We start from the raw sequence: 23,002 nt of genomic DNA, 5'->3' as shown, positions 1-23,002 counted from the left end.
CTCACACACATACACACACTCAAGTTTTAATCCTAAATCTGCTCACTGAAGTTCTGTACCATTATACCCACTAACAAGGCCCTGCTCTCAACACCATGTCTCGTTCAACCCCTAGTCAACATTTAAGAACGGCCAATAACCTCTTCCTGGCCAATCTCGATGCTCTGGATCTCCCTTGCTTACCTTCTCAGACACAGATGAAACTCTTGCCAATATTATGAGGCTGCCTTTAACAGGAAGCTGTTCTAGATTGAAGAACATAGTTTTTCTCACTCATTTTCTCCCCTATAGATCAAGAAGACTCTTGGCAAAAGAAAAAGTATAGTGCGGTTCTAAACGATTCATGACCCCTACCCCTTCCCCCACCTCCACAAATTAGGATGTGCTCAGATACAAGGAAGGGAACACATGGATTACAGTGGCTTACACCCTCATCTTTTTAAACTTTCCTAATAAAATAATCCCAGCATTGCTCTGATTGCTCAGCAATATCGAGAAGGACCCACGTTCTTTTCATCCAGCTATTTCACTATCCTTAGCATGCTGGCATTAATTTGTCAATATTGTCTCACAGTTGCAAACTGACTACCCCAGATCCAGGCATTCTATTTTCAATTGGCAGTGCTGCATGCAGGAAACAAGTAGCTGAGGTTAAAAAAAAAAATTTAATTGCTCCCTTTCATGAGCCCAAATCTCTTTATACAAAGAGGCAAATCTTTATCAAAGGCTCAGAAGATTGCTTTTTACCTTTCATTGGCCCCTGCCCAACCTTAGAACAATATTGGCAAAACAAAACTGAGCCTTTCATGGATTAACCCACTGGGAATAAGCACATCTCTGCCAAAATAAAATTGCAGTGCTTTAGAAAGGAAGTAGGAAGCTAGATATTGAGTAGACAACTAACCGTGCCTGCCATGCATCACCCAAAACGATTTTGAGAAATGTGTCACTGGATTGTCTGGGCTTCCTTGATCCTTTCTCCCATTACTAAGGAGCACGTAAGTAAAATTACAATGTGGCATAATTCTAAGAGCACGTTATATTTATCCTTTCCGTGTATAGTCTAGTCCTTAAATAAATGCAATAAAGAAATATATTTCTAAGAAGATGTAGAATAAATCAGAATAGAGAAATAGCTGAGTTCCTGAAATGCTATATATACACTACATCATAATTTTTTATTTGTTTACTTTGCCATTTCAGCTCTGCTTTATTGAATTCTGGGTTGCTCAGTTACTTCAATGGATAGTTGATGCTGTAAATTAAGTTCTCCACCCTCTCAATCTGTGAAGAAGCATTCCATTCAACATTTACTGAGGGTCTAAACACTTGAGAAAGGTTGCATATGCAAAGCAACTCTGAAAATTCCAGACAAAAATAATCAATCATATAAATATATCTATAATATAGTTTTGATTCTCAGGTATGGAGTTTTCTTAGAGTAAGCCACATCAGTCTTTCAAATTACGTATCTTTGAATAATGACTGTGTTCCTTCTTTATTTCTTTCTCAATCTAATATCTTCCGCTTTGTCAGGTTTTGTTCCTTCCCCGTTAATAGTGACTCTATTTATTTTAATCTATTTATTCCTCATTTTTCAAGTTTAAGTTAACAGATGGAGAGACAAGAAACTTACAAACATCTGCACAGAAACTCTTTACCTATAGCTCCTGCTGCAAGTAAAACTGATTTCAATTGTAGGGTATTTGAAAATTTCTCTCACAGGCACTGTAAGTGCAAGTTTTCAGTGTGAGAACGAGTTCTCACCTAGGCTCTCACTGTCAGGCATGTTCATGTTCCTAACCAATCATCCATACCACTAGAGCAGGGGTATAAACAGACCCTTGACAGTAAACAACAGTTCTGATATCACAAAGATGTTTATAAAAGTCTGTTTAAAATCACTGGAAAGTATTACGTGTATGGGCATTATATTAATCATATAACTGCACATAAAATAATTAAAAATTACTGATTGCATTTGCATTCACTGAATAAAAAGAGCCCATTACCTAGAAAAACTCTAGAGAGACCAAAATGTGGCTACGAATTGTGTAACACCATTTTTGTTCACATAATAATGAGATTTTAGTAATATCTGGGTATTAGATTAGCTGATTTTTCCCAATAATACCCAAAATTAAAGTTAGTGAGTACCCTATTACCACAGCAATCATCTGTGTACCACACCTGCATACTCCTAATGTGATAATAATATTCCTTCTGTGGCTCCTTTTCCTCTGCCACCTCTGGGATGTTGGGATCCCCAATGCTCCTACCCCTGGCTCCATTCTCCCCGTGAGTCTCATCTATAGCTAGAACTTCAACTATGAATTAAATGTCAGTGGATCCTAAGTCTATATATCTACTTACAGCCTACACATACCTTTTGACTTTAAGGACCATCCCTCTACCTTCTTTCTATGTAATCCTTGTATATTGAGGGAATGGCCTACACTTAGACTAACCTGAACTTTTCATCCTATAAATTTATTTCAGTGTTCACTATCCAGATTCAAAGCATTGCAATAAATTCAGTAAACTGAGATTGGAGACCTCATTATCCCAAATGCCTCTATGTCCCTTAATCATTCTCTGAAACCATTCACAAATATCTGAAGGCCTATTCTAAAAATCATGTATATATGTCTGACCTCCTTTTAGTTCTCTCTATCATAGATCGATTTCAATCCATCATTCTTCATATGGGATTTGGTAAGTATATTTAAAACTGGTCTCCTTGTCTCCAATCACTGCTATGGTCAGAAACATCCTCTCTGCCCCACTTCCATGTGACAAATATTTATTGAGCACCTGCTGTGTGTGAGGCTTTGGGGTGGGCACTGAGTAGAGAGTGCTAAGCAAATCAAAACCCACTCCTCAGTGAACTTAAACTCTAGCTCAGGAGATAAGGTAGCAATTATATAAACAAACAAATAATCTACAGGGGATGTTTGGGTAAAGAAAAACTAGTGGAGAGTGCTATGTATATACAGTGGTCATTGAGGGGTATCATTTAGAATAAGATCTCTAGGTAGGAAAGAAGCCAGCCACAAAGACATTCAAAGAGAAGAACATAACAAAGGTCTAAGGCTAGAATGAAGCCCATGGTGGCTGGGGCAGAGTAAATAATGGGGAAGTCATATGAGACAAAGTGGGAGAGGTAAATTTAGGTGAAATCATCCACAGCATCACAGGCCATGAGCACAAGCCTGAATCTAATGTGAAACATAACTGGAAACCAGGGAAGGGTTTTCAGCAAAGGAGTCACATGATCTGGTTTACATTCTTGAAAAATCACCAGAATTATTCCCCAATCCCAATATGAGGGTCAATCCTCTGCATCAAAAAAGTTAGGGATCCCTGGGTGGCGCAGCGGTTTAGCGCCTGCCTTTGGCCCAGGGCGCGATCCTGGAGACCCGGGATCGAATCCCACGTCGGGCTCGCGGTGCATGGAGCCTGCTTCTCCCTCTGCCTATGTCTCTACCTCTCTCTCTCTCTCTGTGACTATCATAAATTAAAAAAAAAAAAAAAGTTATCTGATTGCTGATGAATGGAGTGACCACATGTTCCAGCATGCTCAAGTGAGTCCTGGTTTCCGCCTGTTGTCCTAGTATAATCACTTATAGTTCCCTATTTTCACTCTCACAAAGGTCCTAGGGAGACAATAAAATGTGTACCATCAACTTACTGATACGAAATAAACTAAAATGGTCCTTAGGTTGACATTCAAGGCCCTTCTGAATCTGGTCCCAATTCACTTCTCTTTGTTCTCCCTCATGGTGTTCTGGCCACTTATGCAAAGTAATGCTAGCAGTATCCTAAATGGAACATGTATTCTTTACTGCTCTGCCTTTGGTCATGTTCCTGCCTCTTGCTGCATGCTCTGTGACCACTAACTAGTAGATAGATCCTTGAGGACCAGACCTGAGAAGTCTTTTCAAAAACCAGGCAGAATGAATGCCTTCTTGCTCTTTGTTTTGTCAATATCTTTATTAAAGCATTTATCTTGCTGGGTTAATTATTTATAGATCTATCTTCCCTGCTAAATGGTAGGTACTTAAGGGCAAGGACAGCACATCCTCTTATGTGTTTTTTGGGGTCCCATCACCCACTGCATATCTGGTCCATAGCTGGTACTTGATATATGACTGCTAGATGAATTATTTAATATAAACTCAACATAACATACATAGTAAAATAATAAGGTTCAGTAATGAGATTTTAAATTGTATCCAGTAAGCTTAAAACATTATTGTCTTCACATCTAGATATTTTCATTCTTCAACTTCATCTCAGCATCCAATGTAGCCTCATTCATTGGGTAGTAACAATAAACTTTTAATGAATGACTATAGGTAAAAAAATCTTTATAGGGCAAAAAGAAGAAGTCTAGGTTTAAGAAACTAAACAATTTCTAAATAATTGTGAAGATGAAATAAAAACAGAATTGGTAGGCAGCCCTGGTGGCCCAGCAGTTTAGTGCCGTCTTCAGCCCGGGGTGTGATCCTGGAGACCCGGGATCGAGTCCCACGTCAGGCTCCCTACATGGAGCCTGCTTCTCCCACTGCCTGTGTCTCTGCCTCTCTCTCTGTGTGTCTGTCATGAATAAATAAATAAGTAAATAAATAAATCTTAAAAATCAAAAACAGAATTGGTATAACCACTGTGAAAAACAGTATGGAGGTTCCTCAAAAAATTAAAAGTAGAAATATCATATGATTTAGTAACTCCACTATTGTATATTTACCCAGAGAAAACTAAAATCCAAACAAGAAAAGATACATGCGCCCATATGTTAGTGCAGCTTTACTTAAAATAGTCAAGACATGGGAGTAACCTTAGTGTCCATCAATAGATGAATGGATAAGGAAAATGTTACATGCACATACACACACACACACATACACACACTCTGGACTATTACACGGCCATATAAAAGGATAAGATCATGCCATTTTAGGCAACATGAAAGGACCTAGAGGGTATTACACTAAGTGAAATAAATCAGACTGAGAAAGATAAATACCTTATGACTCCAATCACAAACAGAATCTAAAGAAAAAGAATAAACCAACAAAAAGCAGAATCAGACTCATAAATATAGACAACAAACTGATGGTTCCCAGGGGGAGGAAGTTGTGAGGAGGGGAAAGAGGCTGGGGGACTAGGCGAAATGGGTGTAGGGAAGAGGGAGATACAGTCCTCCAGTTATAGAAAGATTAAGCCCTGGGAATAAAAAGGCACAGCATAAGGAATACAGTCAATGATATTGTAATAGCAACATAATGGGACAAATGGTCGCCATGCTTTTGGTTAATACAGCATAACATATAAATCACTAAACTGTATACCTAATACTAATGTAACACGGTGTGTCATCTATATTCAATCTTTTAAAAATTAAATTTAAGAAGTAAACAATAAAAGGGCACCTGAGTGGTCAGTCAGTTGGGCTACCAATTCTTAATTTCAGCCCAGCTCATGATCTCAGCGTCATGAGATCCAGCCCCCCACTGGGCTCCACATTCAGTGTGGAGTCGGCTTGAGATGTTTTCCCTCTCCCTCTGTCCCTCCCTCAAATGGATAAATAAATCTTAAAAAAAAAAAAGTCAACAAAAAACCCAGAATAATATATTGCCAAAGACATTTTCATATACTCACCACTCTTGTTTTATTTTATATATACATATATATACTCACCACTCTTAAACACTTCTGCACACATTCTGCTTAGAAGAAGTTTGTGGCGTAATTGCAGAACTTCAGCTTCCAAGACCTGGACTTTTGATCTCCACGTTGACTCCTGCTCAGACACCACCTTCGCAAGGTGCTCTGTGTATTCTCTGCTGCTTGTGTCTGCTGGTGTTGAGCGGATAATTGCCAAGGCCAGAGCCAGCTTTGATGTTCTCAAATACCATGTTTGATCATCCATCCTGGCTTTTGTCCCTATCAGTTAGTAAGAAAAAAGGCTGTAGAAATTTCTTTTAATTTTTGCAGTGCATTTCACTTGCTCAAAATTGATTTTGCAGAGTAACACTAATTAATAAGTTTGTAATACAACTTGACACCAAATAACGGAAAAAAAATTTCTCAGGAACTAGAGAGTATGAAAAAATATGCAAAACAAAAATGCATGCACATGCATATTAAGTGTACTAAATTGAAAATAGTCGGTTCAGACAATTTGACAAATTCTTGGGGTGGAAAAAAACACACATTAATTCATTTAGTGTTTTCTAACCAGAGGCACATATCAGAGTCTCTAAGGAAGCTTTTAAAATAAATACATATGTATATATCTGGTCCCATCTCCCCAAAATTCAGATCCAGCAAATCTGGGAAGGGCACTGAGGCTTTTACATTTTGAAGGGAGTCAACTCTGTATTCAGAACCACTAGACTCAATCATTTAAATGTAAACCCTTCTCCTCCAACCCATTTTGCTAAAGTCTTATACTCCCTGCTTCTCAGTCCTGCATTCCTTCATGAACCATGACCTATTTGCTACTATTCCTGCCTTTAACCAGGCCCCTCCAAGCTATACTGAGAACAATCTTTAAAATATTTGCATCATTTAAATTGTGGCTGTGCCTTGATTCTGCACCTCCAAAGATTTCCAATTGCCACCACGAGCAGACTTTCCAAACCAGCACTGCATCCCAGTCTTGCTCTAGAAATGTATTTGTGAACACATGACAGACCACTGCATTCACTGAATGAATACTATGGCTCATACTGAAGTATAAACCCCATGTGGGCCTCCACAAGGGGGAGCTTTGCACATAAAATGTGCTACATAAAAATTGGTAATGAATAGTACAATGGTCCCAGAAAATTTAGGACCTTTGGTTGCCACATCTATTCTAACAAATTCAAATCTTTACTCCACATTTCAAACTTTATTTTCTTTAATTACTCAAACCTTTCCTTCCACTGTGGTTAAATCATGCTCATACAAGCAGATGCACACTGCCTAAGCACATTCCCATCCACATCTCTGCTCCTGAATTTTTCCCCATTGTAATACCATGGTTCTCATAGCTGACAAAACCCTGGCTGCGCATTCTTCAAAGAACAGTTCATATACCACCATATTAAATATTTTCAGATTTATTACCACCTATAGAACTGTGTACCTATCTGATATTCTATAGTTTAGCACTGAAAATACACAACCTAAGAAGAAGCATAATACTGTCTTATTATAATCAGAGGTCAACTCAAAAACATGTATGAAATGTTCATCACAAAATAATTTATAATTGAAAACTAGGACCAACAACCAAACAGTTAAGTAAATAATGGTATGACCACTCAAATGAATATTATCTATTAAAATAGGGTTTTTCAGAGATATTTTTTATTAGTATGAGAAAGTACTAATGATATGCTGAGTGGAAAAACAGTGAGGACAAAAAATTATATGTATAGTAGGATCCCAATTATGTAAAAATTGGGATATACAAAAATGTAAATAGGATCTATCTCTACTACATAATTATTGGTGATTTTTATTTTCTTACAGATACTTCTCTAAATTTTCCTAATTTTTGGCAATGAATATATACCAAATTATAATTAGAAAAATATTCATCAAGAATAGATTTCCAAAGACACCTGGGTGGCTCAGTGGTTGAATGTCTGCCTTTGGGTCAAGTTGTGATGCCCAGGTCCTGGGATCAAGTCCCGCAACAAGCCCTCCTTAAGGAGCCTGCTTCTCCCTCTGCCTATGTCTCTGCCTCTCTCTGTATGTCTCTCATGAATAAATAAAAAAGTCTTAAAAAAAAAAAAAAAAAGAGAAGAGATTTCCAAAAGCAAAGTATGGCTGCTACACTTTTAGGCTTTTACAGCTGTATAGGATACCCAGGACTAGATGATGTTAAGAGGAACAAACTAATTAAAATTATAGCTGCACTTATTTTGGCTTTCACAGCAACCGTGTCACTTGTCTGGTTCATCCCTCATCTGCTTGTCAGTGATGGAGCCAAGACTCTCTGCCTCTCAATACTTTAGGAAAGCACCTATGTGCAGAGAGCACAGAGCACAGATGACCCTCTTGATAGAGAAGTAAGCCTACCATTAAATGGATCAGCACTAAAAATAACAATAATAACAATAATGAAAATAATAAGTAGTGAATTTAAAGTGGTTTGGTTAGAAAAGGATCTGACTTTCAATTGTCAATGGTAGAAATCTAGGCTAAAAACTAAAAAGAAAAAAACTCTAGTTATTAGCATAAGAGGACAAAATTCTCTGGATAACAGAAACAGAGCAAACTCCCTGTCATCTTGCAAAGATATTTAATTAATTGATTTAAGCAAGCTGATTAATTAAATGTTCTGATTTTTAAGTCATCGCATATGATTTGTTTAGGGTCTTAAAATCATTCTGAATGTCAGTCAACAAAAAAGAGATCAAATTATATATAAAGTCTTTCTGGATTATAACTATCCCAAGGTCCCTTGTCTGAACAATAATTAGAACTGTATCACAAGTGAACAGAAATGATTGCTAATACATATGTTGGTACAGCCTTCGACCACATAAATTACACTCAAAACAGATATAGAACTATAACCTTAACCAAGCAGAAGCAGGCATTTTAAACTGCTTCCTTGTATTTTAGAGTGTGTATGTGTGTGTGTATATCTGTGTGTTTATAAACACGTGCCATTTTTATCTAAGAATAGCATTCCTATCCTCAAAGTACCATTTGCAAGGTAAAGATAATTCTATTTCCCCTGAAATTTCATGGAAAAAAAATAAGAGCTTCCTAAACATATTCTCTACTTAATTGAGGAAAGATCGGTAGTAACTTTCAGATAGTCTTTTTAAAATTCAATTTATGCTCAAATAATTAACATAAATAATTAAAATGAACATTAAATGTTCCCCAAGAAGGTATTTAGTGTCTTTGAATTCTTAACAGTAGAAAACACAAAATTTTAACAGTCTTTTTAGAATACAGCATTAGCTCAAATGAGCTTTCTTTTTCTTTACATTTGGGAACAAGCCAATGTCCCCATTGGGCTACAGAGAAATCTAGTCACATTCCTTATGACCCCTGTATTCTCCTTCAGGCAGTGCATGAAGAAATAGATACTCTACAAACAGTATTTGGGCAATTTTTATCTACCTTATTTTTCTTAACCTAATTTTCCCCTATTGAATTTCAATTTGTATCAACTAACCAATTCTCTAAACTATCAAAACTGTTTTGAATTATAATCCTGAATTCTAAATTCTTTCCTCTCCAAGATCACTGATTAAAATTCCATGAACTTAAAAACTCCAGATCATTCCTATATAAGAAATTTAAATTAGGTAACCATTCAGAAGAGTATTTCCCTAATGTGTATCCAACACCTTCAAAATACTTATCCCCCGTTAGACCACCAATACAAGTTCTAAGATATTAAAAACATGACCAGGGCTAGATACAAAATGCTATGCCCATAGATGATCTTACAGGATTATTTGTAATTACCAAAACAAAACAAAATCTGTCACCAGCTTGAATATCTCACAATAGAGATGCATTAAATTGTAACGTAATATACAATTAAATTGAAAAAAAAATTTTAATATTTAAAACTATGGGAAAATACTTCCCTCATGATGTCATAAAACAGTATATAGAGTAAACTAGGAAATTTGGGGGAATGGAGGATCCATAAACAGAGATTGATATATTGATAGATTTAGAGATACAAAGCGGGGAGGAAAAGAAAGGGGGAAAGAAAAGAAAGAGGGAAGGAGGAGGGAAGGAGAAAGACCAGGGTTATTCACCAAAATACAAACAAAACACTGACTATGAGTTGAAGAAGTCTGATTTCATTTTCTTGTTTATGCTTTTCTAGAATTTCAAGTTTTCCATGATAAACATTATAAAACATGCTATATACAATAGGAAAAACTGTCTTACTACTAATCCTACAGAAATTTTCCCTATTCTATATTTTTCAAATTACAAATTATAGGGAAAATGAAGATGAGTTTTGAATGAAGCCTCAAGTCATTTCATGGTTGTGATGAGAAGCTCCAGCCTGTAGCACTCACGTCCTCAATTCTAGAAGGTCTTCAACTGTAAAACACACCATCAGTTCAACTCCAGGTTGGAAGAAGTGTGGGGTAAGAATGAAATAATAGCACATTCAACATACTCAGAAATTTGAAACTGTCAAGAGTGTCTACAGAATTGAGGAAACACAGTTAATGGAATGAGAATTCTTTTTTTCCTAATTTTTATTTATTCATGGGAGACACACAGAGAAAGGCAGACATAGGCAGAGGGAGAAGCAGGCTTCCTATGGGGAGCCCAATGCAGGACTCAATCCCAGGACTCCAGGATCATGACCTGAACCAAAGGCAGACGCTCAACCACTGAGCCACCCAGATGGCCCAATGGCATGAGAATTTTGTCCCCTAAATTCTCTAATCTCCATCCTCGATCAGCTTTCCCCAAATTCCACAAAGCCTATGGACTTCAGGCCTTTTCATGTCATCAAATAGAGGCATGCTCCTTTATTCAGATATGTTTGGTGTGTTCCTTCCACTAACGCAAAGGACACAGTGGATTTTGAAGGTGTGGCTGAAAAACTTTAAAAACTGTCCAATATGAGCAACCAGGAAGCTATGAGCCACTGTATTCCCAATGCCATGACTGGCAACTAAATACGTCAACGAGCGCGTGAGTGAGTGAGTGAGTGAGTGAGTGAGTGAATGAATATATTGATATAGGTCAGGCAGTCACAGAAGGTTGCTACCCAGGTTCTCATTAGTAAGTTTTTATCAATTACATACTAGGGAGCATGGCACTAGAGGGAGAATGGATTAGGAGGGGAATTTAAATAGTTAACTTGAAGGTTACATCAGTCTCTCTTAACTCTGTGACACATCCTTTCTTGTCTACTTCCAGTGAATCTACTCCCTCTAAACTTACACCTTTCTATGGTATACCCTTAAAATTTCACCAAAATAATTCTTAAGAAAATTAAAGAAACATAAAATCTAGTTCATATACAGGTTTATAGGAGAGGGTAAGCTATAAGGGAAAAAGCCAGATTTGATCTCATGTGAACCCTACAAGAAATACTTGTCTTGCTCATTAAGCAAGAAACTGAAGAACATTTTCTAAATCATTAAGATGATATGATAAGACAAAATGAGTATAGGATGAAGTCCCTACATACTATGATGATAGAATATGCATTTATCAAATACCACTCTGGGGTACAGCAGAGTTCTGGCAATGCCTGAACAGTGAGATACTTACAAGACTTTTTGGATAATTAGTTTCAGTAAAGTTTGGACAAGGTCTGACATCTGATTTTTGGATTAGATCCAGCCAAAAAATTCTCTAATTATTGTTACAGTTTCAGCACACACTGTACTGTGAAGTGCTCAGCAGATTAACATCATGTGAAATTTTACATAAAAGAATCAGGAGTTACTCAAGATTTCAAATCTTTCCACTTAATTATTAAGGGGCCTTTAAAAGCCTTCCCAGCGAAGAGAATCTTTTCATGACAAGAGGCTAGTAAAGATAAAAGGATGCTTGCTTTTTTTTTTTTTTTCATTTCTATCAAAACAGGCTAACTACCTATCATTTTCCTCATGCTAAAAAGTTAATTAATCATAGATTTTAATTGTTTACAGAATCTCTTAACAACTGTTTTCTTTTTATGTAAATCCCCACCTTCCCTTTCGACACCTCAGTGCTTCTTTTTTTTGTCACAGGAAAGGTTTTCTCTGGATTCTAGCAAGGAATGCTGCAGAATTTCACGTGGAAAGGGTGCATCACATTTTAGAAGTCAGCAAAAAAGTACACTGATTAAGAAATGCAAAGTCGTGTACATATAGCACAATCCTCAATCATCTTCCTCCACTGTGTAAATCCAGAGAAAGGAAAAGAACCTGGTATCTCCTACTAACACATACTTTAAAATATAATTCAGAAGAATTTTAGGTGTTTCCTAGTTACACTGGTATTTCACACACTGACATGGACATAATCCTTATCACAAAAACAAACATCTTGTTCTCACAGGATATTTGAAAACATCTGATGATCTACAGAACTCAAATCCAGAAATTCCACAAATTTGGAATTTTTATGAGGCTTCACCCTGGAAATGGAAAAATTATGTGTCATAAAATGAGGAAGCCTATAGGATGAAACTGGAAGCCAAAGAAACAACTAGAAGAGGAAACTGAGAGAGGTTCAGTGGATCCAGGGGAGAAGAACAGCTGGCTCCTGGAGACTAGCTGAGCCAGGGCCCCAGGTGCAAGGAGCACAGAAGACCAAGGAGGAGATGTGGTGAGGTGGAGTCCCCTGGAAAAAGTAAATGGCCCTATTCAAAGAAGTCCTATTTTGTAAATGACACATTAGGATAGAAGATTTGCTTTCTAACTACTATTACATAATACCTTATTCTATTTCCCTTCTATGTACCCCTAAGACATGAACTCCAGAAAGTAGGAGCAGCCCCACAGAAACATTTTCTTTAAGGCAGAAAAAGTGCCCTAAATCTTCTCATCTATTTCTCATTTAAATCTCACCAAGGTGACCACCATGAATTTCAGAGAGCAAATGACAAGGCTTCATGGCTTCTAATACGGCTTCATTTTACATATAAATCTAATACATTTTTTACATTCCACTTAGATTTACATTTAATAAAACAGAATTATACTTTTTACTAGCCTAAAATAGCTTACTAAAAGAGAAAGACTACTTCACAAATATTGAGCACTTTGATTCTTGACATCTTCTAGCACATGATGTCCTCTGAATTTTTATCCCTTTAATCTCAGCCCCTCACCTTGTTCCAGACAACGAATACACAGAGGCAATATAGTCTTTGTTGTAGGTAAGCCATCACTCAGAACTGGTCCTCAAGCTTTCACTACAACAGTCTGCTCCCACCTGCTTCTGCCCAGACTCCAAACCTAGTACTATGGCATTGTATCCTCCAGAATCAGACAGAGGCACCACAGAATGTGCATCCTGTACCAATACAATGCTCTTCTCCACAAAGAACCTGTCAATTCGACCGTATGCATGTTACCTACCTCCCGTCCCACTGAGTACCACTATGACAACCCCTAACCAATTAAGGAATATCAGAAGAAGCTGCAGGCCATTCCAGAAAGACCTATAAAAATCCACAGGAAACATTACCCTTAATGATGAAACAGTGTATGCTTTACCTCTAAGACTGAAAACACAGCAGAGATAGCCACTCTTCTCATTTCTACTAAATACTTTAATAGAGATAACAGTGAAATACAGAAAGAACGAAAAATATAGGGATATTGGAAGGAAAAATGTAAAATTCTATTATTAACATACAACATGAATGTCTACAGAAAACCCTCAGGAATCCTAAAAGAAATAACTACTAGAATTGCGTGATTTTAGTTAGGTCTCAGGACACAAGATCAATATGCAGAAATCTATTATATGTTAACATAAAATCAACTTAAGTTAGAATTTTAAAAATAATAATTAGGATTAAATTTTACGGTAGATGCAAAAGACTTCTACCTTGAAATCTATTAAACACTGTCCAAGAAAACTAAAGCTCTAAGTAAATTAGACATATATATATATACTGTGTTCATGGACTGGAAGAGATGATATTACTAAGATCTTAATTCTCCACAAGTTGACCTCTATACACAATCCTAACCAAAATTCCAATCAACTTCCTTGTAGAACTTTATAAATTATTTCTAAATTTTATTGTAGAATAGCTTGAAAAAGAACAAAGCTGAAAAAGTTACAACTGCTTTGTTGTAACACTTAACATACAGGCAAAGGAATCAAGACCAGGTAGCATTAGAATAAAGACAGACAAATAGATCAATGAAATAAAATAAATATGGTAAAAAGTAAAATAATATGGACCTAGTACTTACACTAGATCCATACTTACACAGTCAATTCATTTTCAATAAGGGCACCTTGGCAATTGGTAAAGTTTAAAGTATGGTTAACATATAATGCCAGAACAATTAAATACATGGAAAAAATTACATTGCCATCTGTTCAGATCTTACACACACACACACACACACACACACACACACAATTAGTTGAATCATAGCCTTAAATGTAAACACTAAAACCAGAAGAAAACGGTAAATTAGGGCAGAAAAGACAATTTAGAAAAGTCATAAAAAGCACTAATCAGTATAGAAACATTGACAGACTTCATCAAAATTAAATCTGCTAGTCATCAAAAAACATCATTAAGAAAACAAAAAGCAAAACCACAAACTAGGAGGGAATATTCGCTATTTATACCTGACAAAGAACTTGGATACAACTATACATAGAACTTCTATAGATTATTAAGAAAAGAGGCAATCCAACTAAAAAATGGTCAAAAGACGTAAATATGTCATAAAAGAAACTAAATAGTTTGATAAACAGTTGATAACCATAAAGAAAAGTATTCAACACTATTATTATTCTTATCCAATAAGAAAAACAGAAATCAAAATCATAGCAAGACACCACTTTACATCCACAAGAAGAGCTAAAAGTAAAAAGTGTGTGAAGCAATTGGGACTTTCATTATAGCTGGTAGAAATGCAAAATGGCATAACCATCTCTGGAAAAGGTTTCACCTTTCACTCTAAGGTTTCTTAGAAGGTTGAACATACATCTCCCTATAGCCCATGAATACCACTCTTACCCAAGAGAAATAAGAATATATGTCACAAAGACTTACACAAGAATGTTCATAGCAGCTTTATTCACAATAGGTAAAAACTGGAACTAGCCCATATGTTCATCAATAACAGGATGAATAAACAAATTTGGTATATCCATACAATGAAATACTATTTAACAATAGAATGGAATGAACTACTGATACATTTAACACTATAAATAAATCTTAAAGCATTATCCTGAGTAAATAATGATTTACACAAATTGTACATACTCGAAGTTTCCATCTACATGAAGTTCTAGGACGAACTAATCGATGGCAGACAAAATATGAATAATGTTTCATTATGGGAAGACTGGGGAAGGGCAAGGGGATTAGCTGGAAAGAAGGCTGACGGGATTTTCCAGGGTTCTGGTAAAGCTTTATATCTTGATATGAGGCTGAGTGTGATACACAGGTGTGCTAATTTGTCAGGGCCATCAATGGTACACATAATACTCTCCATTCCATTGTATGTTAATTTTACCTTGATGAAACAAGGAATTTCTAGCAGGGATGGAGTTTAAAAGGACCAGATTTAAACTCTACCATAAAACAACTAGAACACAAAATAAAAAATACACCATCAACAGTTTTCAAATATTGGACAGAAAGCAGTGCAGGATAATAATCAGAAGGCATACGAACAAGGTGAGTCCCACACTGCACCAGCTGAGAGCCTGAAGGCAGTTTGCACGCCACAATACAAGGAGGTGGAACCCAGGCAGATCCTGCCTATCTCAGTGAACTAAGTCTGAGATGGGAATTCAGAGGTCAGACATATAAGAATTGGTCAGGGTGGAGTATTATTATATCATATAGAGTAAGAGTTCTGGAAATCTGAAGAGGGGTTCCCTCAAAATTTTGGCTACTGATTTGTGTATATATGAAAGAAAACAATCCAAAGTGCAGTGGCCCCAATGTTTTTCTACCACCTAATGGTAAATGACAAGAAAAATCCTTTAAAGGAAGAACATGACAAAAGGTTAAGTAAAAAAACTAACCACTTTGACCACATGTAGCTATTGCTACATTTCAGAGACTGGACGGCCAACAAAAAGCAATAGGTAGAAAGATGATCCACACAGAAACGTGGCTCTTCATGAATGCATAAAAAGCAGTCCAAAAAAAAAAAAAAAAAAAAAACCAGAATGAGTGTTTCCTCCTCCTCTATCCTATATCCTATTTCAGTGGGTCTCACACTTGAACCTGCCTTGAAATCACCTGGAGGGCTCATTAAACGCAGATTCCCAGGTTCCACCACTAGAATTTCTAAATTAGCAGGTCTAGAGTTAGCTCTAATTTGCACTTCTTACATATTCCTAGGTAATACTGATGCTGCTGGTCTGAGGACTACACTTGAAGATCCACTGCCATATCTTATCCCTGAAAATAACAGCACATTCAAAAGGTTCTAATTACCTTCTCTAAGGAATGGTCCATTCCCAACTGCTATGACTGTCAGCCCTAAACAAGAATAAAACAAACAATGGAAAGTGCTCATATTTTAGGCAGTTTCATTGTTTATTACACCATAAAATTGTGAAGTATTTCTACCTTCCACTCTTCTATACCATGTATTTTTTTCAATTTTAGCATACTAGGAAACTGAAATTCAAAAAGTTATTTTTATACTCATCCTTAATCCTACAGCCCAAGTCTAATATCAGGGCACATACTCTTTGCTATATATCATGCAGCCACCCCTGAAATTCCCATGTGCCTTGGCTGTTGATGCCCACCCATACTGGAACTGCACCCTAATACTCTGTTAAATGAAAAGGTCTAAACTCTACTTTGAATATGAACAATACATATCTGACTAGACTGCTGACAAGGAGAGATGCTTCATATCCTGTAAAGCGCAACTTTGTAAAAACCTACTTTAACCAGAGCTTCATTCCTCCCAACCCCAAAACTGATAATACCCAACATTTAATAAGTGTTTCCTACGTGTCTCTCAGCAACTTTCAAATATATGATACAGAGATTTTAACTATAGTCACCATGCTATACATTATATCCCCAGAATCATCTTAAGATAAGCCTCCTAATATTTCTCATAGAATTTTCTTGGGTAAGCAAATTGAAGGGACCCAAAGGTCTTGACCATAAGCCTAAGTAATTGCCATTCTATAGACCCCTAACCTTATATTTTTACACATAAAGATTAAACATGTGGTCAGACTTTTAACCACCATTCTGTTTGTTGTATGGCAACTGCAACTCAGTGATAGCAATTCAGTTCCACAAACAAATTAAGTATATATAAGAATGGAAGCCAAAACTGTGTTAGAATCTGGTTAGACAAAAATGAATTAGATGTATTCCTTGCTTTCTTTAACGTCCATAATAATGGAAGAGGGGATAAGGGGCAGAGGATAGTTAAAAATTAACCATACTTCAATGTGATAAGAGATTTAACCAAATTCGGAGTATAGGGGTGCCTGGGTGGCTCTGTAGGTTAAGCGTTCAACTCCTGATTTCGGCTCAGTTCATGAGCAGGGTCATGAGATCAAGACTGGTGTCAGGCTCCACAGTCAGCACAGTCTGCTTGTCCCTCTCCCTCTCCTTGTCCCTCTGTTCACGCTCTGACACACACACACACACACACACACACACACACACACAAACACACACACACACACACTCTCTCTCTCTAATAAATAAACTCTTTTTAAAAAATCATAAAATCAGAGTATAAGGGACGACACCCATGGGGTCATCCTAAGTCTAGGCTCTCTACTCAAAAAATTCTTAAATCAAACTCAACAGTTTCTAAGAAAGAGAATGCCTGGAATAGCCCAAGCCAACATCCAACCACATCACTGTTTTACTACAAAGCATGTAAATATCACTCTTCACTGGAGTTTTTTTACCCTCTTTTGAAATCAGCAGTAATTTTATTATTAACAGTAAATCATTACAATAGTTACAACCATTTCATAGTGAAGCAAAGCTACAATTTATGACCAGTGATGATAAAAATGAAGATAAATCATTGCTATCCTGATGAAAGGTAAATTAAGAGATATCAAGAGATATAAAAATGGTTTGTATGAGGATCTCCCCATTAAAAGTCCTTGTATTTGCGAGTGGTTTCAGGAAAGACAAAAAGATTTCAGGAATTCTGGATATTGACAACCCAAGTTGTCAAGGTAGTTTAGCTTCTAAATTGCATGGTTGATAGCTCTATTTGGCCTGGCTAGACCATGACTGTGTAACTAAGGTCATTAAATCACTATGCAAGATCAAACATCAAAAAGATGATGATGAGTAAGTAGAGAAGCTTGGAAAGGCCATGAAAACAGCCATAAGAATGAAAACCTCAGGATTACTTTACTGACATTGTATCCAAAGCCTCTGCCTCCTCTTCCATCATGGTTAGCAAAAGCCCATCTGAATTATTCATGGTTACCATGAGCTTTCATACTACGTGCTTTCAAAGGAACATGCACATATATGAGTGATCTCTTTACTGTAGGTGAAATGTTTTTATTCATATATCCACTGATAATCAGAATTCTGTGAATACTGATATTTTATCCATGGCTTCTTCTCCCTCCTTAACTCTCATTTTATAAAACAAAACACTAACTGTGAACAGAAAATTTATACCTAGTAGATATGGTAAAACAGTGGGATGTGTTTTGGGTAAACTGATATTGAGATAAAAGATATGTTAACTTCATGTGGCCCAATTTTGACTCTCATTTTTTTAAAAAGGTCATTCTTGATATTTTCATCTTTAGCTTTAAAGAGCACCTTTAAATTAAATTTTATTTCCCCAATATAGATTTCTTAAACTAGAGACACATAGTAAATGATAATGAGGGAAAAAATGACAAATTTTACCACATGAAAATTTTAAAAGTCTGTTCATGAAAAAAACAGCAAAAAAAGTAAAAAGACAAACCACAGCCTAGGAAAAGAAATTTCAACACATACAGTCAATAAAGGGTGAATAATCATAACATCTAAAGACTATCTGTGAGTCAGCAAAGAAAAAATGAGCAAAAGAGATAAATGAGCAAGTCACAGAAAAGTTAAGAAAATGGTGCAAATATATGAAAGATTGTCACATACATTCACAAAAAGACATGTTCAAAACTCTTCCAAATTATTATAATAAAAATTATAAAGAATCTAAATATCTCTTGCTAGAAAAATAGCTAAATAAGTTGTGGTATATTTATGCAATCAAATACTACTGAGCAGGATCCCTGGGTGGCGCAGCGGTTTGGCGCCTGCCTTTGGCCCAGGGCGCGATCCTGGAGACCCGGGATCGAATCCCACATCGGGCTCCCGGTGCATGGAGCCTGCTTCTCCCTCTGACTGTGTCTCTGCCTCTCTCTCTCTCTCTCTCTCTCTGTGTGACTATCATAAATAAATAAAAATTAAAAAAAAATCAAATACTACTGAGCAATAAAAAATGAATGAAGGAGAACTACACACATCAAAATGAATGAATCTCCTAAGTAAAAGAAAAAAGCAAGAATTAAAAATGCATATAATTTGATATAATTAATATAAATAATGCTATATATAGAAATATAACTATGTATAAAAAGTACAAAGAAATTTGGGAGATACATTTTACATTTAACATTATAATTATTTCTGCCAGGGAGGAGCAGCTAAAATCAGAAAGAGGAAGGGTTTCTTCTACCTTGTAAAAATCTAGCTTTTTAAGCTGGAAGTTGAGTATACTGATGTTTGCTGTATTATTATTTATTCTTTTTTGTATATCTTAAGATGTTATAGCATATATGTATTTTAGATTTTATTTTCTGTTGGGATTATTGATCTTATAGTGATTTTGAAGTAAGTGCCCAAAGATATGATTTGAATAAAGAATTCATGTAGTTAATACAGTCAGCCCAACACAATTGCTGAAGAAAGCATTTATTGCGGTGTGACCCTGAAATATCCAAAGTTGTCTTTATACAGCATTGCTCTATCTTATAGAACACTTCCAGTTCTTCCTAAACAACTCGCTGAACTGTTTCTTCCACATCTATACAGAAGACAACATGAATGAGCTGGTACTAAGACGCTAATACTAAGATTAGCTTATTATCTGCTTGCACATTTTAGAAGGGATAGGCAATAAATTGTACCCATTTTCAGAAGTGAACGGCAACATTGAAAGCACAGCTGACCACTGAGCAACATGGGTTTGAGATGCATGGATCCATTTACACATGGGTTTTTTATAGCACTGTACTCTAAGTGCATTTTCTCTTCCTTATGATTTTCTTAATAACATTTTCTTTTCTCTAGCTTACTTTAAGAATACAGCATGTAATATGTATATAACATACATAATGTGTGTTAATCGACTGTTACCAGTGAGGCTTCTAGTCAACAGTAGGCTATTTAGAGTTAAGTTCTGGGGGAGTTGGAAGTTCTATGCAAATTTTCAACTGTATGGCAAGATCAGTGCCTCCAACTCCCATGTTGTTCAAGGGTCAACCATACACACATATTAGAACTAACTTCTTAAAGGGTCCCAAAAGCCCTTTAAAGATAAACAAAGCTAAAAATCGATTAGGGAGCCATTCACACAATTCTTAGCAGAACTTTAACACCAAAGGATACAATGTGTTGTGGCAAAAAGCTGCTACCTCACTTAAGGCATAAGCCAAAGGCCACTACTTCCAGAGAGCCTACCCTATTTTTGCCCATGATTCTCCCTTTTCTCAACAACTGGAGTACCTGTCACCTGAAATACTGATGCTGGCTCTTAATCAGTACCCATCTGCTTTTGTCTTTCCTTTCCAGTAGGATTAAGTTCCTTGGGACTCATGGACTATATTGCCTTCCCCTTTTTCACTCCTCCACCAATAACTCCCCCATCCCAAACAAGAAGGTCTGAATAGGTAGGTTTATTCTCAGTTGGATTGGGTAGCAGAGGACCTTAGGCCCAGACTTCAGAATGCAGGGACTGCAAGCTGAATCCAGCTCTGTCCTTTGCCAGCTGAATGACAAAGTAATTTCCACATCTCACTTTACCCATAAAACTAAAAATACATTAATAACATTTTCATAAGACTGTTTAAAGACTAAAGTAAAACATGGTTTTAAAGCTTATAAGAGAGTACCTGGCATATGGTAAGCACTCAAGCATTGTTATTTTTGTCACTAGTGATAGTGGTACTACTATTGTAGTTATGTTATCACATTACTACTTATTTGGAGGGGAGAAATGAGTCTTGGAACCACACAATTCCTAACTTTGTGCTCTCCTAATTTTATTAGTTTAACCATTCCATTGATCAATGTGCTCCTTGACACTCAATTAGTAAGCTTGAATCCAAATGCAGTTCTGGTATAACCAGAAAAACAATTAGTCAATTCTGTGCCCAAAATGCTTACTTCCCTAGGCAAGGGTAATTGTTCACTTAACAAGAGCTTTTTTCATGATTGCTGTTATTAAGTTTACATTGGCCTTGAACCTGTGATGTCTCTAGTGGAATTATTTTGTTTAATTCTCATATATTTTGTAAAATCATAAAGGCATTTTCATAAATCTACCACAAATACAGATTTTTCTAAAACATATCCCCCTTCCCATTTAAAACATGGGACATAAATAAAAAAATCCATTCATTTGGACATTGTTCTCCCATGCCAAGTATACTTGCAACACTTTGGTATTTAGGAATGATAGATTTATAGCATTCTGTTGAAAGTTCCTTTGTGATTAAAATATACTTTAAAGCAAATTGAAAGTAAGTTTAAATAAGAAGCCATGGGATTTTTCAGGCATTTTTACCAAAAATGATTCTGCAGATTAAATTCAGAACAGTTTGACAAAGCACTCACTGCTGACAGTGTTATTTGATCTCAGTAGACGTGCAAATGTTCAACAACAAGAAAGCATGTCAGTAATTCATAGATCTTGAGTCAACTCTCTTGGGTAAAGAAAGAGTATCTTTTTTTCCCCCTATATCCCATGACACTATTCTGCTGTGAGGAAATTCTTCCCTCTTCAGCCTGCCAATAGACAAATCACCTGTTACAGACGTTTTGCTGACTTGAGGTGTTTCAGTCCATTAAGAGCAGGCAACCAAAGAGCATCATGGGCAAGTCACTAACCCACAAAAGACAGCAATCATTCTGGAAATTCGGCATTCCTTGCAACCCCAGTAATCTTAACCCCACAATCTACTTTAAATAGATGAATGAAGTTTTCCTAACTCAACCCTGAGAATTCTGTCTGGGTAGGTAACATGTTTCCTAGACTCTCTTCCAGGTGGGAGGCAAGCTGAAATCCCAGCATCCCTCTTGCCCTTCTACTCTCCCATTTGTAGGGCCTAAAAACATCTGCATTTCTGCCTACTTTGTCCTGTTAATTCCCCTTCACCCACTAACTCAAAAAACCCATATTAACACAGAAACAGCCAAAGATCTAGTTAGGGCTGTGATTACTTTGAGACAAAGGTCTTGTGGTTGTAAGTTACACTATCAGAAATCAGGATGGTGAATAGCTACAGTGAGCATAGAAACAGGAAATTCAGTGAGCTGTTGTTACTTTAAAATAAAAATGTATACCCACTAAACTGTGATCCTGCTTCATTAGAAATTGAAGACAATAATAAACTACATTTTTTTTTCATTTTCAATAACATTTCTTAATTTGAAAATTCTAATATTTCACCCCAGGAGTCCAGCTCAGATAACTATTTTGTCAGAAAATACCCTTGTAGCACAAGGAAATTAACTGACCAATTAACTTATGAAATTGAAACATTAAAAGAACAATTTATAAATATGCCAGTTACACTTTTCTTCTGTTAAAAAAAAACTGGGAAGCATCTCATTGTGCTTTTTTGAGGGTCAGACCACATCAGAAACAGAAACATGATGGTAATCTATTCATTTGTTCAGCAAGTATTTTTTGATCGCCTGCTATGTCCAGAGAATAGGCAGTGATGGAAACAGATAAGCTCCTGAGCTCACAATCCTTACACTCTAGTGGGAGGAATCAGGACTTAAGTAAATAAAATACATGTATGTGAAATTGCAAAACACACAGGTGAGCAAACTAATGCAGGTAAGATGGAGAGAGAAGGTAAGGGGTTAGTTACAATGTTAAATACAGTAGTCAAGAAGGGCCGCAATTAGCAGCTGACTTTTGAGCGAAGATGCAAAGGGAAGTGAGGGGAAGAAGTTATGCTAACATGGAAGAGCACAGAAGAGCAGGCCAAATAGAGGGCAGTTAACAGGCCTGAGGCAAGGGCTATGTACAGACCACCTTCTTGGCACCACTGG

At 36.5% G+C, this 23,002-nt stretch overlaps 1 protein-coding gene across 3 annotated transcripts in view; it reads right to left on the bottom strand.

Annotated features, from left to right (window-relative positions):
- The window catches only part of MEI4 (meiotic double-stranded break formation protein 4), a 204,432-nt gene that overhangs the window by 168,863 nt on the left and 12,567 nt on the right, over positions 1-23,002 (bottom strand). For all 3 annotated transcript variants that reach the window (XM_025444659.3, XM_049092266.1, XM_049092265.1), the window contains exon 2: positions 5,704-5,949. In XM_025444659.3, the coding sequence (XP_025300444.3) occupies positions 5,704-5,935 (232 nt within the window). In that variant the 5' untranslated portion in view covers positions 5,936-5,949. The remainder of the gene's footprint in view (positions 1-5,703; positions 5,950-23,002) is intronic.

This window comes from Canis lupus, chromosome 12 (assembly GCF_003254725.2).
Source record: "Canis lupus dingo isolate Sandy chromosome 12, ASM325472v2, whole genome shotgun sequence".
Classification (NCBI taxonomy): domain Eukaryota; kingdom Metazoa; phylum Chordata; class Mammalia; order Carnivora; family Canidae; genus Canis; species Canis lupus.
This window is presented reverse-complemented; position numbering and strand designations above follow the sequence as displayed.